Below are 18990 nucleotides of genomic sequence, written 5' to 3'. Positions count from 1 at the left end.
TGTTCCTTCGTGCTACCAGTTTGCTGACATCTTCACCAAGGGTCTACCTACTGCACATTTTGATGAGTTTCGATCCAGTTTGAGTGTTCGCCCTGCTCCCGCTCCAACTGCGGGGGGATGTTAGACGGATTTAGTCCTTAAGTGTTTTATTGGCCCGTGTTCTATAAGGGCCCGCTCATGTTTCTAGCCCATTAGGTTTTTAGTATTGTTTGCTATTTATATTGTATCTCAGGACCTAATGTGAACACAGAAAATCATTATCAATATACGCTAATTATCAGTTTGAAGGGCAGAAAGTTTTCAGGAAGTCCTACTCGTAGCGCCGTTATCTAGTCATCGAGCGAAATGAGTCTAATCTTCAACCGAAATGTTTTTAGAACATTCGCCACATAATCATTCTAGCATGTAACATCATATTTGCACACAATGAAAGTCAGAACAGATTCGCACAGTAGGCTAATATCAGATTCGCATGATTAACAAATTAAACCTCATATTATTTATGCTATCCTAGTCGTCTATGTGATAGATCCACTTATCAATTATTATTTAATCACAGATAAACAATACAAAGTGTGAGAATCTGTTCAAGTGTACTCAATTCGTACACTTGCATCAGATTCGTACATGACCAAAATTAAGCTTTGTTTTTTATCTCATCATTGATAAAATGATATATTCTATTTAGTTTGATCAATAACGGTTTAGATTTGTTCTTTAAGTGAAAAACAAGAGGTAAAATAGGATTTACCAAATTTGTGTCTCAATTTGGAGTAAGATTCGGACGATTTGCCAGACTCGGATGCTTAGCTGATGAGAGAATTTTGAAAAACTAACCTTGTTTGACTTTTTGACCTCAATTTATGGTCCGAATTTGATTTTGAAATTGGGACGTGCGAATCTCTCATTAATGGGGCTTAACTGAGCGAATTTCAGCTAACTTGAGTCCATTTATTTAATTTTCACACAATTTTGGACCACCCGAATTGAGAAAATCACAAGTTTTCGTCTTCAATTGAAAATCTGATTGTGTGGATCTAAGTTTTGGGATTGTCCGAATTGCAATAGTTTGCCATCAGATTCGGACACATATTAAAAGTTAACATTTATTCAAGATTAATCAAATCTTTTTAATTTTGTTTTTTTTTTTTATCTTTTTCAACCTTTTAGGGTTTTTCAGAGGTGAAATTTGTACTTATTATATTTTAAGAAAAATTTACAAATTTTCAGTGATAACTATTGTAAAACGGGTTGCATACTGAGATGTATACAAGTCAAAGTGAATTTTAACAATTAAAACACAATTTTTATGTTCACTTTAAAAAATCAATTTTCCTTTCTTTAGCACCCCTTTCTCCCCCTCAAAATGTGATATACAATTAAGTAAATTAACATTTTGAAATGTTCAAAGAAAATTGGAAGACTGTACATGCTCCCTCTTGATATAAGGCAAGATATTAAACTGTTACATCCCTTAACATAACTATTGAAGAACAAAGCAACGGAGAAAACATGTGTAAAAAGCTCCCCCTAGAAGAATATTATCTAAAGCATTGGATTATCATTAGCTCCCCCTAGAAAGCATATACTCCCCCTAAACACAATATCCTAAGATCAATCACCAAATGTACTAAGGAAATTAAGAACTATACTCCACCATGCTTATTTGTTGTATCAAGAACTTTAGCCTAACCTCATCTAAGGGTTTAGTAAACATGTCGACTAATTGTACTTTTGTAGGCATAAAGTATAACTCTACATCTTCCTTTTCCACATGGTCCTTGATAAAATGATAAAGAATGTATATGTGTTTAGTCTTAGAATGTTGGACCGGGTTGCTAGTAATGACAATGACACTTTGTGAATCACAATAGATTAGGGTCTTAGAAACTTTAAAGCCATAGTCTAATAGTTGAGTTTGCATCGACAAAACTTGTGAACAACAGTGAGCTGCAACAATGTACTCAGATTCAGCTGTTGATAAGGAAACACAATTTTTGTTTCTCGAATGACCAACTAACCAGTCTACTACCCAACATCTGAAGTGATCCGGATGTGCTTTTCATATCTTCATGACAACTGCCATGAACCGCATCCATATAAGCGGTAAGATTGAAATCGGATCCATGAGGATACCAAATCCCAAGGTTAGGTGTACCTTTAAGGTATTGAAAAATTCTAACCACCGCTTTGGAGTGAGATTTCTTTGGGTTAGACTGAAACCGAGCACAAAAAGTTACAAAAAGTGTAATGTCTAGTCTACTGCAAGTCAGATACATGAGAGGACTACCCATGCTTCGATAAAGAGTAATATCAAAGGGTTCTCCATCGTCATCAGCAGTTAGAAGAGTTCTCATTGGGGTTGACATTATTTTTAAATCAGTCATTTTATAACGTTTTAGCATATCGTGAATGTATTTTGTTTGATTGATAAAAATGCCATTTGGTAATTGTTTTACTTGTAACCCCAAGAAGAAATTGAGCTCATCTAACATGCTCATTTCTAATTTGTTGGTCATTAGGTCACCAAATTCTTTGCATAGTGTCGGGAACGTGGAACCAAAAATAATATCATCGGTGTAAATTTGAACTAAAAGGATGTGACCATGATGTTTACTGATGAAGAGCGTTATGTCAATTGTTCCACGGGAGAAATCAATTTCCAGTAGATACTTTGTCAAAGTCTCGTACCATGCACGCGGTGCTTGATTTAGACCATACAAAGCTTTCTCCAAGTAATAGACGTGGTTTGGATGAATAGGATCGACAAAACTTTCGGGTTGATCAACATAAAATTCTTCTTAAATATTAACATTGAGAAATGTTGTCTTGACGTCCATTTGAAATATCGTAAACTTCTTGTAAGAAGTATAGGCAAGAAAAATATGAATAGCCTCAATCCTTATTACCAGAGAAAATGTCTCATCATAATCAATACCTTCTTGTTGTCTATATCCTTTGGCCACGAGTCGTGCCTTGTTTCGAACCACAATCCCATCAAAATCTTTCTTGTTTTTGAAAATCCACTTAACCCCAATTGGTTGTTGACCCCTTGGTCTTGGAACTAATCGCCATACTTTCAGACGATCGAACTGACCAATATCTTCTTGCATTGCTATCACCCAATTAGGATCAAGTAAGGCCTGATCATCCGAAGTTGGTTCATTCTTATTAAGAAATGCAACATACAAACACAGATTGTGTCATTTTTTTAATTTCTCTCATTTCATAACTGTATTATTATTTTGGTTTTTAATTACATATTGAATGTAAATATATTTGATTGTAGTTTTGTTTTGATAATAATTCATGGCCGCAAAACACATTTTCAGACACATTACATTCGCCACATAATTGTGTTAAATTATGTCGTGGATGTGCTAAAAAAAATTCTGGTTGAATATTGGTCTCATTTATGCACGATGACTAGATAATGGCGCTACGAGCAAGACTTTCTGAAGACTTTTAACCTTTCAAAGTAGTTTCGATGCTGAAAAAGGCGTTTTACTAATTTTAAAGGTGAATTTTGAATTTTCAGATTTTACGATAACTTTAACTTTGCATTGTATTTAGGTAAATCAAGAATCTTTTTTTAGGGCAAATATCTCCACAGTAGCCGCAAATCCTTACGCCTTTTATGACATATTGGTTTACTGGTTCGAGTACTTTGTGTAGCATTTTAATTTCTCTCAATTAATAACTGTATTACTGTTTTTATTTTGAAATTTCATATTGAATGTAAATATATTTTATTGTAGTTTCGCTTCGATAATAATTCATGTCCGCAATATACATTTTTGAACACTTTACATTCACTTGAATATTGGACCTATTTTCACACGATTACTAGATAACGGCGCAAAGAGCAATACTTCCTGAAGACTTTATGACATTCCGAGTAATTTCGATTCCGAAAAAGACGTTTTACTAATTATAAAGGTGATTTTTGACCTTTCAGATTTTACGATAACTATTAACTTTACATGTGAAATACTATTCATATTAGATATCATTTTGATACTTGTTTTTATGTAACATTCTATTTAGGTAAACTAAGAATCGTTTTGAGGCTAATATATCCCCACTAGCCATAAATTCTTATGCCTTTTAAGATATCTCGGTTTAATAGTTCGAGTACTTTGTGTCATTTTTGATTTCTCTCAATTCATAACTGTATTAATGTTTTGAAATTTCATATTGAATGTAAATATATTTGATTCTAGTTTCGTTTCGATAATAATTAATGGCCGCAAAACACATTTTCATACATAATAAATTCGCCACATAATCGTGTTGAATTATGCGGCAGATGTGCTAAAAACATTTCGGTTAAATATTGGTCCCATTTTCGCACGATGACTCGATAACAGTGCAACGAGCATGACATTCTGAAGACTTTCTGCCATTCAAAGTAGTTTCAATACCGAAAAAGGCATTTTACTAAATTTAACGGTGAATTTTGAACTTTCAGATTTTAGGATAATTATTAACTTTACATGTGAAATGCTATGCATATTTAAATACCAATTTGATACTTGTTTTTTGTAAAATTGTATTTAGGTAAATTAAGGATCTTATTGGGGATTATATCTCCGTAGTAGCCTCAAATCCTTACGTCTTTTATGACATCTTGCTTTAATGGTTCAAGTACTTTGTGTCGTTTTTTTATTTCTCTCAATTCATAATCGTATTATTGTTTTTGTTTTATAATTCGTATTGAATGTTAATATATTTGATTGTAGTTTCGTTTCGATAATAATTCATGGCCACATTTTTGAACACATTACATTCATCACATAATCGTGGTAAATATTGTGGCGGATGAGATGAAAAATTTCTCGTTGAGTATCGCACTCATTTTCGCATGATGACTATATAACGGCACAACGAGCATGACTTCCTGAAGAATTTCTGACATTCGAATTAGTTTCGATTCCATAAAGGGCATTTTACTAAATTTAAAGGTGAATTTTAAACTTTCAGATTTTACGATGATTATTAATTTTACATGTGAAATATTATGCATATTAAATACCATTTTGGTACTTGTTTTTATTTAACATTATATTTTGGTCAATGAAACGGTTCTCCCCATGTACTTTATGTCATGGGATAAGGAGAGGTCATGGGTTCGATCCTTAGGGGTGACATGATTTTCTTAAAACCAATTGAACACCAATAATGGTGATATATATTGACCCTATAGGGAGGTTTTACCGGATTCGTTCACGGACCCCTACCCGGAACCACTGCCCGAATGGATGTGTTCCCGGGTACCGTCGATCGGGTTCGGTTTTTCGCCCAAACGTGTGTGTTACGTGCAAATGATGAGGGTCGTTAAAAGAAATGATCTACTGATACCAAAAAAATCGACGTTCAAAAAAAAATATCTCCCAACTAGCCATAAATTCTTACGCTTTTTATGACATTTTGGTTTAATGTTTCTAGTATTTCGTGTCGTTTTTTTATTTCTCTCATTTCATAACTGTGTTATTGTTTTTGTTTTGAAATTTCAAATTGAATGTAAATATATTTGATTATATGTTGAGGAGGGTAGTTGGTGTATTGTTGTTGAGGAGTAAAAGCGGGTGTTTGTGATGGATACGACGCAACCCCATGCTTTGATTCGGGTTCGAAGACGACCCGGAAGGTGAGCTGCGTTTCAAGTAATGACCGAAAAAAATCGTTACTCCGTTGTGTATCGAAGTGATCGGTTGGTTTGTTTTGATTTGTTTGGATGATGATTTTTTTGGCATTGTTAATTGTATGAGTGTTGGGAGTGTTAATGAGTGGTGTTTTAATTTATGTTGGTTTAGACTGTTTAAATATGAGTATTAAGTGGATTGTAGGGATGGCACCCACGGGTTGTGGGCGCGGATCCACGACATCCATCACCCGCACCCGCAGATTTTTTGATAATCCATTAACCCACGGATCTTGGTTAACGGATTTATTTTTAGATCCATGCCCATATCCACTTATTTTTGCGGGTCGCGGGTTTACCCGCGGATCTTATTCATGAAGTATATGTAAATTAAATTATTGCAAAAAATCAAATATAAATATCATTACATAATTCAAAGTGACATGAAAAATATTATGCAATCATATACACATGTTTATGATATAATAAAATGATAAAACATATATTAATTATACTTTTTTGCTAATATATGTAAAGCTACAATGTTTAAAATTAACAATCAAAATTTAGTTGCTAAAACTAATTATACAGTAGGTTGACGAATTACTATAGTGAAAGGTAAAAATTATATTTATTAAGATAGTCTAATAAACGTAACAAACACCAATATGCTTTAATTATATAATACATTGTGTGGTTGTGGGATGCTCTAGTTACTAAAAAAATTTGATACCAAAATGATTTGAAGAATGTAGAAACTTATACAGAGTAAATTATTTTCTATTGGCCATTTATTCAAGGTGACGATTTTCACCCATTTAGAGCCGGAATATCACTGGATTATTCAAACGGGTATTACGGATTTTCGGATCGAATTTTACCCGCAACGGATCTATCACATCCATCACCCACCCGCGACCCGTCAGCGGGTACAAGATTAGATCCATCGCCCACCCGCGGGTAAATTTTTTTGATTTTATCCACCCATCACGGGCGCGGGTACCCGCGGATCTCGGATTTTTTTAGATCCATTGCCATCCGTAGTGGATTGGGAAATAACAAAAAAACTAAAATAAAAATAAGGAGTGGTATATTTAAACGGTTGTATTGCCGTTGGAAAATCATTAAATGAACAAAAATTTCGTGCTCAGATATGTGTGTGAGAATGATATGTGCGAGGGCGAAGTGGGAGGTGGCGGTTGAGGGCGGCACAATGCCATCGACGACCTCGGATTGCGGGTGAGAACGTACACGGTTGAAATTGGTCTAAACAGTTAAATCGAAAAGAAAAAAAAACTATCATATATGCGTTCTAACCGCATTATTTTATTGTTGTTTCATAATATTTCCCTTACTAACATTTCAAAATGGAGTATAAAACGGAAAAAATAGAGTGTTCATGATATGGATATTTTTATTACACAATAATAATTAATAAAAATGCAATACTATGTAATTGAATTTAGTTATTAAATTTGAATATAACAGCTTAACAGCTATATATTAATTTGAATTTGGCTAAGTGCCATTTGTACATATGATGTAACTATTCGTAATTGTAATAAAAGTTATTGCCGTTTAAAAAAAAAAAAAAAAAAAAACATATACAATCTAATTCGGTTATTAGTCACTTCTGTATACTCCCTCCGTCCCAATTTAATAGTCCACAGACAAAAGGGCACACTGTTTTAGAAAATCCCACTAACTTCATTTATCCAACAATGAAATATCTTCTATCTCCAGATCTACCAATCAAATATCTTCTTTCCTTTCTATTTATGGAAGTGAACTATTAATTTGGGATATCCCAAAATGAAAAAACAGGACTATCTAATTGAGACGGAGGGTTTAATAATAGTGATGAAAGAATTGAGTGGTTTATGTGAATTTCATGTTTAATGAAGGGGACATGAGTCGCTGACACGCTGTACTTTTCGAGTGAGCGTGATATTATTTACGGAGCACCACTTTTGTTGCTTAACCAAACTATGCACACATGTGCCACATCCCTACCTTCCTTTTTTATCCCACTTGTTTTCCTTTTATATAAAACCAACAATTTTAAATTTTTATTTAACTTATGTGCATAAAATTTACGAGTAAGTGGCCTATTGTCATTGTAAATCATCACTTTCTTATTGCCAAAATTTAAAGAACTTCTAATTTTTTTTGTCTTCTTGAACCATTATGAAACCTGAAAGCATGAATCCGTTGTATTGTACAACATCTACTAGAACTATAATACCTAACAACTTTGAGTAGATGATCACTTTTTTTTAACAACAGTACGAGATCACCCATAGAGAATTTAAGTACCCACATTTTCATCTCTCGCGGTTGCATACCGCCCCTAACTGCTGTCGAGAAGGAAATCCGGCTCAATCCGAGGGAATGAGTGGTAAACCCCCTCCCCCACTGCCCCTCGCAACGCGATGTGCGGAAGGCACCCTTGGGTGAAATTCAAGCGTAAATGGGCAACCTGTTGGATGTGTGAAGGATATCAAAAACAAAGAAGAATTTCGCAGCAGCTTTAAGCCATGGCGCGGCTCCTCAAGCCGCGGCGCGGTTTAACACTTGGATTGAGGTTCGAAATGCAAAGCTGTCGGGGTCGAAATCATGCCTTAAGCCACGGCGCGGCTCTATTAACCGCGGCGCGGCTGAAGCCTATCAGGGAGCCTGACGAGGAAAAACGCGTTTTCTTGCTCTTTAAGTTGTTTCCTTGTTTAGATTTGCCTATATAAACACCCTATTTGTAACCCTAATATATGTGCACGAAATTAATAGCGAAAAATCTCTGGTTTGCGCCCGTGGACTAAACTCTTCTCCGTGTTTTGGAGTTGGGATATAACCACGTTAAATCATGTGTCGTTTATTTATCGTTTTTCTTTTATTATTCGTTTGTCGTTCATTGGTAGGGTGATTAGTATAAATCACCTGTCTTATTGGGTCCTAAATCATAACAAGTGGTATCTAGAGCTCAAGGTTCGAGTATGGGCACGATGACGATTTGAAAAGCAGGGTTGTGTGTTTTGCAACTTGTGTCGAGATCTAGAGACTTAGTTGATCGCAGTGAACTTAGGGTATGTCTATGTATTCATGAAAGTTGATCACACCAGGTTTAGTCTGGTCCTGGCGGGTTATGATGTAACGGTTAGCGCGGTTGCATTATGATGGTGATTTACTCGGGAAGGGTTACGAAGTCTAAGCGGTCGGTTTGATAGGGTTTTTTTGCAGAAGATACACGAAGAGATTTTCTGAAAGATCCGGGTGACGGATCGGGTTCTTGTTCCTCGTTATTCCGTACGAAAGAACGATTGAGCAAAATTCGGATATTCATGCGCAGCTGCAGAAGGAAATTCATAGCGGGTTCGTTAACCGTTGGATCGCCTCGAAAATTTTACTATTTGTAAAAGATGTATAGATCTAGTTGCTATAAGTTTTTGAGGACGATCGGACGGTTGGATTTTGAGATACTATTTTTCGAATCTGTGCAGTTTTCAGGATGAATTTTTCAGGTTTGAAGATGCGAGTGCGAGACGGTTTTGTCTCGTGAAACTTCATGCGATACAAGATATGTTTTCAGAGATGTGGGTTTGTTATGGAAGCTCAGGAGGTTGATTTTTTTATCTCGTTTTAGAGCGGTTGTTGTAACGAACAAGATGCATCGGGTTGAAAATCGATAGTGGGAGTTATCGGGGAAGTTTGGTGCTTGTGGGGTTTGGAAATGGGATGACCAGCGGTGTTTGGTCAATATTCCAGGGTTTATGGAATATGTGGGCGGATTAGAGTTCCTAGTCACTAAGGAAATTGATTGTCGAAGGATGTCGGATAGAATGCGTTCGACGGTTGCTCGAGTTTGGTTGATGTTTCAACAAAAGAAGCAGTTTTCTTCGAGGGTGATCAATTAAGAGTCTTTAGGTGATGGAAGAGGGGCAGATAATCTTGTAAGTCCCGGAACATGAGCTTTTTAGGATCGTTGAGGGTGTCGGGAACTGGTTGTGAGTTTGGTAACCGACGGAAGTTATCGAGCTAGTGGGAATTAGTCAACTAGTAAAGTGGTGGAGATAATTATGTGACGTTGTTCTCCAATATTCTTAATATTAGTGGATGATTCTGGGTAACACTAGGGTCTTGAATACTTGTTTTACTCTCCGATGGCAAATAAATTTGTGACTGACTTGTGGTACGAACCAAGTTTCTTCTCGAGTAGTCGCGGTTTTATTTATTACTTGTTCAGTGGGAGCGTGCTTGGGATGAGACGATGGGTTTGTGATATTCATAGCTATGAGGAGGTCAGTGAACCAGCGAGAAAGCGGAAAGTTGAAAAGTTAGTAGATTTCGAGGTTGTGACTGCGTTCTCATTGGAGCCTTGATGAAGAGTCTACGAGGGCGTCTTTTGGATTTTCTGATTGCTGGAAAGGAAAATGATAGATAGACGATGAAATCCTGTACGAGGGTGATCATTGACATGTGTGTTCGGGATTAGACATGTCTAGAGTGATTGGTGAGGCGGTGTAGTCTCATGAAGAATCCTATAATTGAAGAGTCACATACTTCAATTGGCCTTCTGGTGTAAGAAGATGATCTTTGTGTTAGAAGATGGTGGCAATAGAAACCGAGATGACCCAAGCTAGTAACTATGAGATTGGATTATCGCTCAGCGGTGTTTTTTGGTGTCGATCGTTCGTTGCTGCGATTAAATCTAGTCCATAAGTAGGGTGTTTATATATTTACTTATAGTTGTAATATATTTTTTGCTCAATTGATGACATCGGTTACAGTTTTTTGTTTACACTCATTATTAAATTACATTATATTTATATATGTGAAGAATACTTCAATGATTTCATTTCATAAATATAAATATATTATTAAAAAAATTACATCCGACGGATATCCCTTTAACCCGCTTAATGAAACGACCCAAACCCGACTACGAAAAATGACACGCTTTTTATTTATTTATTTACAGAAGGTATGCGCAGCGCACAGAAGCCCTACTCGGCGCGCCATAAAACGTCTTTTCTGAACAGAATTTAAACTCAGACCTGCATACCATCCCACACCCATTTGCGCAACGCGCAGTTGACCTGTGCGACGCGCCACATAAATGGATTTCAAGTCAGAACTTAAACTTGAGCTACACTTCAACCTTTTACCAAAATAATCCAAACACATTGGTTAACACTTCGAAATTATTTGTACGTCACCGACACTTGAAATATCAACGTTAGACATCACAAGAAATCCATTTACCCACTTGGGACATTATCGACACATTACAAATTTAAAGTGACAATTGCGACCCAAATAAGTTTAATACAAATTAAGGTTCGAGCATGGTATTTGTGGATCCACTACCCAAATAAGTCCACACCCGAATCTATAAAAAGATAAACAACAACGAGGGTAAGCATAACACTTAGTGAATGCAATAATTGTATACATACATATATAAGTCACCTTACATGCAAACACTTCGCATATAACGCATACAAGGCTAGCATCACAATTACCATGTAATTGTGACAACCCGAAAATTTTCGACCAAATTTAAACTTTATCTTTATATTATTCCGACATGATAAGCAATGTTTGTTAAGTTGGATCTCAAAAATTTTAAACTGTGTTCATATGTTCATTTTAACCTCGACCAAATTCTGACGATTCACGAACCATTATATAAATGGATATGATTATATATATATATATATATATATATATATATATATATTATAACTTGAGAATATTAATAAAGTATTAAACGTATAATACTTTACATGAACGTATTTGTTTCAATATGTTTATCGGTGGAATTAAATGATAATATCAAATGATTGATTTATCAGATACATTGTACGATTATGAGTCTTTGTTGTGAGGTCCACGTTGATTTGAGAAATCGTTCATTTTTAACAATATTCGGAATTATTGGAAAAGTGTCAAAGTAACTAGAACTAGACAAAGGTTAGTGGAGGTTCCTGTTTAATTTTCAATGCATACTTTACAATGATTGTCTTGTATCTCTGGATAAGTTAATTATTTTTCATAGTATTGAAAACGTCTTACGATATAGATAAAACCTTTTGACAAGTTATAAATAATAACGGTCCGTGATTTAATTGACTTGCAACGTGTATTCAAAACATGTTTATGAATATTGAATATATATATGATTTCAAATTAGTTAAGTAAACGATAGTAACACTTGTTTACTGATTCGACTGATAATTATATATATTAATTAGGACGTTTGAGAGATTAAAATAAACATTTGCGCATAAAGGAATTTTATCAATTTTAGCTTTAAAGGGTAAATGTGACGTGTTATAATAAACGATTTTAAATAAACTTTGAAATATAATTGATTTTGAAAAACTAAATATTATTAAATAAATATTTCAATATGTATAAATTTATTTCTAAATAAAAATATAGGTATATATTTTACAAAGTCATAAAATATAATTTTAACTTAGTCATAAAACGTTTGGATTAAAATAATATATTTTGGATAACCAACGAGACATTGATTTATAGAAGCAAATGACCACAACACTCAAATATATAAGTTATACTTTAGGTAATATAGTCTATTAATGATTAAGTCTAATTTTTGATAAACGTACACGTCGCGTAACGAAAAGTACTAGTTTTCTAAGCGTACGAAAATGCGTTCGAGAAACTGGAACCGGGACTTAAGTCGATCGTCAATGTACAAGTCATCGGAACTAAACTTACGAATTAACTATACACGAGAATATAATATAATATATATATAATTATATAAATTAAATATATTATATATAAAATAATAATAAAAACCGTCGGCATGATAAGTTAAACAAAAATGAGTTGGAAACAAGAGCCATGCGATCGCATGGGCTTATGCCTTCCCAGCCATGCGATCGCATGGGAAGGTGGGTGAGGCCAAGTCCTATAAATCTCGATCGAATTCATTTTCTTCACTCACAATTCAATTTCTCTTATCTCTCTCTGCATTCTATATATATTATTATTAATATTATTATTATTATTATTAATATTATTAAAATTAATATTATTTAGGAGTATTATTATTATTATTATTATTACTACTTATACATAAAAAATTACGACGAGGTTCTGCTCGCATGTTTTCAAAATGGGTTTTTTCGAGAGGGATAGAACTAAGAAAATTACGGGTTATAGCTATGGAGGTTATGGGTATTGTTCGGGGGGTATGCTCGTGAGTAAAATCTAGTGTTTATCATCTCCGTTGCGTCTACGTACTTTCCTGCAATATTGAATCTCAATATTGATATGTGAGCATTCATATCTTATCTTTTATATATTAATTATGTATCCCTGACTAGTGCTCGAGTATATATGATTATGCATGCTTGAATGTTTATTTTCGTCATTATATAGTTTATGATAAATCATGAATTTAATACATATGCTACTGAGATAAGGTATATGATATATTCATGTCGTTGGAAAGCTGTCAAAAATTAATAACTTTTCATTTAGAAAGCGTATGGTTTCGATGAACTGATTAAAAGATATAGTCAACTGAATTATCATTAAGTTTAGTATTATTATTAAAATGATTATTATTATTACGATCGTCGTTATCGTTATCGTTATCGTCATTAATATTATTGTTATTATCATTATCGTTATTAATATAAGTATTATCATTAAAAATTATTATTGTTATTATTAATACTATCGTTATTATCATTAAGGTTATTATTAATATTATCAATATTATTATTATTATTATTATTATTATTATTATTATTATTATTATTATTATTATTATTATTATTATAAATAATTAATATTTTTACCAAAACGATCATTTTATTATTTTTATCGTTATTATTATTATTAAAAGTATCATTAATATTAAAACTATCATTTTTTTTGAAATATCATTGTTATTATTAAATATCATTATTATTATCATTTTAGTATTATTATTATTAAAAATTATCATTTTGAATAGAATTATTATTTTTATAAAATATTATTATTATTACAATTAATAATAAAAAGTATCATTATTATTATTATTATCATGTTTAGAATAATCATTTTATTGTAATTAATATCATCATTAGTAAAAATAATTATTGTCATTGTTATTATTAATAGAATAATAATAATTATTATTATTATTACAAAATAATACAACTTTTACTCATTATTATTATCAATATTATTTTATCAAATAAATATGTAATACAAAGTTACTTTTACCACATGTAATATAATTATTAACACATACCACTATATTTTATGATATTAGGTGAACTTTATAAATATTATTACTTAAGATATATAAAAGTATATTTTTATAAATTTTAATATAAATTTTTATTAATAAATGACTTGTAATAAAATCTGATAAATATATTTAAATATATAAACGACTATATTTAAGTTATATAATAAACATGTATAGATTTTGGAAATCATCTTGGGTCAAATTGACTTTTGTTGACTTTTGCATATCGGACTCGAGCATTAGGATTGTGATACACTACGACTTAACCTAAATTGTTAGACAGATATTGACCAATATATAAATATATATATTTAATATAGGTTTGTGAATCCAAGGCCAACCTTGCATTGTTCAGTACCATCATTTGCATTATTGCTACGAAATACAGTATCGTGAGTTTCATTACTGCCTTTTTATATATATTTTGGGACTGAGAATACATGCGCTGCTTTTATAACTGTTTTACGAAATAGACACAAGTACTTCAAACTACATTCTATGGTTGAATTATTATACCGGATATCACCCTTTTAGCTTGGTAGCCTAAGAATTTGGGAACAGACCCCCAAATTGACGCGAATCCTAAAGATAGATCTATGGGCCTAACAAACCCCATCCAGGTTATAGATGCTTTAGTACTTCGATTTTATATACAGTTGAGTGTACCTGTATATTTGGGGATATTCTAGATGCATTTGTTAATGTCGGTTACCATGTGTTCACCATATGAATGATTTTTAATTCGCAGGTTATGCGTACTATTTTGTACTCGGGTTACGTGTACAGTAAAATATCCGAAATCTTGTGGTATATTAAAATGATGGAAATGAATGTTTATGATAAACTAATGAACTCACCAACCTTTTGATTGACACTTGAAAGCATGTTTATTCTCAGGTTTGAAAGAAATCTTCCGCTGTGCATTTGCTCATTTAGAGATATTACTTGGAGTCATTCATGGCATATTTCAAAAGACGTTGCATTCAAGTCATTGAGTTCAATAAAGATTATTATTAAGAAGATAACAGATTAAGTCATTTATCGATTGGATATATTATGAAAGGGTATGCATTCCTGTCAACTTTCAATGAAATGGAAATTTGTCTTTTAAAAACGAATGCAATGTTTGTAAAATGTAACATATAGAGGTCAAGTACCTCGCGATGTAACCATATGTTATTGTATTTGTCCTTATGGATTAGGACGGGTTATTTCAGTAATCAAAATATAAAATCTTATATAATAACACACACAAAATATGGTTAACCATAAACACAAGGAAATGGTACTCGCACACCCATAAGTGGATACACTGCATGATATACACGCATCCCCCAAGTGGTCGTCAAAGCACGATGTGAAGTGATCCGACGATTGGTCACAACCATCACTACACCATGTGACCTCCACAATGCCCGGAGTTAAGTGAATCCATCGCACGGATTAACATAATCCACTATGTTGTTTCCACAAAGCCCGAAATTAAGTGTATCCAATGCACGGATAACACTAACCACATCCCCCGCAACTTATATACACATATATAATCATTCCACTCACCTTAAACGCTTGATGAGAGTAACACTTGAAGTCCACGCTCAAAGATGTAAAACACCTATTAAATTAAATATAAATCAACTAAGCACACTAGTTGGACTTCTAATCAACTCATTAAACCCCAAGGTGCAAAATTGACCCATTTTGCACCTAGCAACCCTAGCCCATGACAAATCTACCCTTAATCACTAATAGCTAGTGATTATGCCTCAAGTTCACCAATTAACCCAAAATCAAGTACTGAAGTACTCATTTTTCCAACACAAGTCACAAAACACCCTTTTGACCCATTTCAAGTTCCATACCTGATAATGCTAAAAAACGAACATATATTTCATAGCATTATCCCTCAAGAAAGACAAGCTTTTAGTTGCAATTGTTCTATTTACAAGTGATATTCGTTTAAATAATAAAAGGTGAAGACAAAAGACAGATTCGGCGATTTGAAGACGCAAACGACCAAAAAGCTAAAAAGTACAAAGTACAATCAAAGTGGTTCAAATTATTGATGAGAAACGTATCAAAATTACAAGAGTGCAAGACACAAAACGCAAAGTACAAGATATTAAATAGTACGAAAGGACGTTCGAAAATCCGGAACCGGGACCAGAGTCAACTCTCAACGCTCGACGCAACGGACTAAAAATTACAAGTCAACTATGCACATGAATATAATATAATATAATATATAATTAATTCTTAAAAATTATACATATATTATATTATTTAATAAAACCGTCGGCAAACAAGAAAACAATGTATGTGAACTGGATTCCCAGGCCATGCGATCGCACATCAAGTATTTCGTAATAAAAATATAACTATTTCATATACACCTCTACGCACATCAAGTATTTTTGGCGCCGCTGCCGGGGACTGCTTAAACGCCGGAAGCGAAACGCTATATATATAAAAAAAAATTTAATTTACTTTTGTAAAAATACGTTTTAAAAATACAAAAATATAAAAAGAAAAACAAAATATATATATTTTTAAGAATTGTTCAAAATATATAAATTATAAAATATTTCTATTTCTATTTTTAGTTTGTAAAAATATAAGTTTTTATTTAATTTATATAAATATTTTATATAAATATTAAAATAAAAAATATATATAATAATTGTATTCGGGCCCGAACACTGTAGCAGCCTAACTATCTGGCCTGATTTCTGGATCCATGCGACCGCATGGAGAATTAACCCTCAACTCATGCGATCGCATGAGCTGAGATGACACGTCTGAAACCTAGGACAGTCGAATTTAGGGTTAAGTTAATTATAATTATTATTATTATAAACCCTAATTAGGGTTAATTATAATATTAATTAGTTTAGTTTTTAGTTTTAATTTGTAATTTAAGTTATAATTAGTTTTAATAATTAATAAATTAATACTTTTATAAAATAAATAATATAAAAATAATATTTTTATAAAAAAAATTGTATTTTTATAACTTTAGTTTTATTTTTATATTTCCCTATCTTTTTATTAGTTTAATTTATATTTATATTTTTCGCTAGTAACTAGTTTTAATATATAGTTTTTGCCGTAGTTATTTTTATTTCTAGATTTTTAGGCTTTGCCGTAAAATCCCTTAAGTGCTTTTTCTTTAGACTAAGATTTAGATCCTTTAGAATTTTGCGACGCTGATTTAAAATTTTAGTGCCTTTTTAAGTTATTGCCGTTTTGGATATAGTATTCCTTTTAAGCTTTAAAACTTTTAGACGCAACTTTTGATTATTAGTTTTTAGACTTTTAAGTTTCGACGCGCTATCATCTTTTTATTATTTTTCCACCATTTATTTTTCGACGTTTTTTGACGCACTCTTTTTCTTTCTTATTTCTCGACGCTCTAGTTTTTAGGACATAGAATTTTCTATTTCTTCTCTAAAATTTCTTTAAAATTTCGACGAAAAATTATTTTAAGCAGTTAAATTAATAGACATCCTAAATTTTCTGGTTCGTAGTAATAGTTGGATTTGTTAGTGGCGAGTTGTGGGCTTCCGATTTAAAGGGTCCTTGCATCTATTGGCTATTCGAAACGTGGGCAAAATCAGAAAAGTCTATTAATTTGATAACTTATATAATTTTTATATTTTATAACTAATAGGATATTCAGTGAATGCACCGAGCAAAACGTTCACCACCTTTTATACGTTCACCACCTGTAACTCGATCAAGACATCTAGCCAATATTGTCGCCGTTGATTTTTCTTTAGAATCGTCATCAAGTCGACCAAGTACTCCAATTCAAATTTCCGATAATCCATTTTTTGAACCCGACCTCACAATTGAGAATCCGGAGGATATTCAGGGACAATTCAGAGATCCTGAACCATTAATTTTTCCTCCAGAAACACCAATCATTCAAACAGAGATTTTCGAGGAACAAACCATTAAATCAGAATCCCTTAGTGATTCAGATTCAACAAATTCAATCATGGAAAATTTGGAACCTCTAAGTATGGAAGACCGAATGAGAGCTAAACGCACTGGCCAAGGTCACGCAATTACTCAACCAGACATTAATGCGCCAGATTATGAAATCAAAGGACAAATTCTACACATGGTGACTAATCAATGCCAATTTAGTGGTGCGCTGAAGGAAGATCCAAATGAACATCTTCGTACCTTTAATAGGATCTGTACACTATTTAAAATCCAAGAAGTGGAGGATGAACAGATATATCTCATGTTATTTCCCTGGACTTTAAAGGAAGAAGCCAAAGATTGGTTAGAATTGTTACCTGAAGGGGCGATTGATACATGAGATGTTTTAGTTGAAAAATTTCTTAAATAATTCTTTCCGGCATCTAAAGCCGTGAGACTTCAAGGAGAAATTGTTACGTTCACACAAAAGCCAAATGAAACTCTATATGAAGCATGGACAAGATTTGAAAAGTTATTGAGAGGATGTCCGCAACATGGTTTAGACACTTATCAAATAGTACAAATATTCTACCAAGGATGCGACATCACTACAATAAAAGACATCGATATAGCAGCTGGTGGTTCCATTATGAAGAAAACCGCAACTGAAGCTTACAAAATTATTGATAACACTGCTTCCCACTCACATGAGAGGCACCAAGAAAAAGATATCGTTAGATCATCTAAAGCAGCTAGAGCCGATTCTAGCCATGACTTTGATTCCATTTCCACAAAGATAAATGTTGTCGAGAGACGAATGGAAAAGATGACTAAAGATATTCACTCAATACGAATTAGTTGTGAGTAGTGTGGAGGACCACATTTGACAAAAGATTGTCTCAGTATTGAACAAACAATGGAACAAAGAGAGAATGTTTCATACATGAACCAAAGACCTAGAAATAATTATCAGAATAATTATCAACCACCAAGACCAATCTACAATCAAAACCAGAATTATAACCGAAATGTTCCATACAACAACCAACAAGGTCCTAGCAATCAACAAGTATCCAATAATACTTACAATCAGCAAAGACCTATTTTTCAAAACAAACCACCACAAACCGATGATAAAAAG

The 18990-nt window shown here is 33.0% G+C and overlaps 1 protein-coding gene and 1 non-coding gene across 2 annotated transcripts; both read right to left on the bottom strand.

The window, feature by feature from the left end:
* Window positions 1-2801: 2801 nt before the first annotated feature.
* Window positions 2802-3113, bottom strand: LOC139849800 (uncharacterized mitochondrial protein AtMg00820-like). The gene has a single exon (XM_071839423.1). It carries the CDS (start codon window positions 3111-3113, stop codon window positions 2802-2804), a length of 312 nt encoding a protein of 103 aa, XP_071695524.1.
* A 15190-nt stretch (window positions 3114-18303) lies between these two features.
* Window positions 18304-18410, bottom strand: LOC139851102 (small nucleolar RNA R71). The gene has a single exon (XR_011760463.1). It is a non-coding gene; the product is annotated as a small nucleolar RNA R71 (small nucleolar RNA).
* Between the last annotated feature and the right edge of the window lie 580 nt (window positions 18411-18990).

The sequence above is a fragment of the Rutidosis leptorrhynchoides genome, chromosome 5 (genome assembly GCF_046630445.1).
Source record: "Rutidosis leptorrhynchoides isolate AG116_Rl617_1_P2 chromosome 5, CSIRO_AGI_Rlap_v1, whole genome shotgun sequence".
Taxonomy (NCBI): Eukaryota; Viridiplantae; Streptophyta; class Magnoliopsida; order Asterales; family Asteraceae; genus Rutidosis; species Rutidosis leptorrhynchoides.
This window is presented reverse-complemented; position numbering and strand designations above follow the sequence as displayed.

Bases quoted from the DNA above. Each gene is read 5' to 3' on its own strand.
- LOC139849800 (XM_071839423.1), bottom strand. From the start codon at position 3,113: ATGCAAGAAGATATTGGTCAGTTCGATCGTCTGAAAGTATGGCGATTA.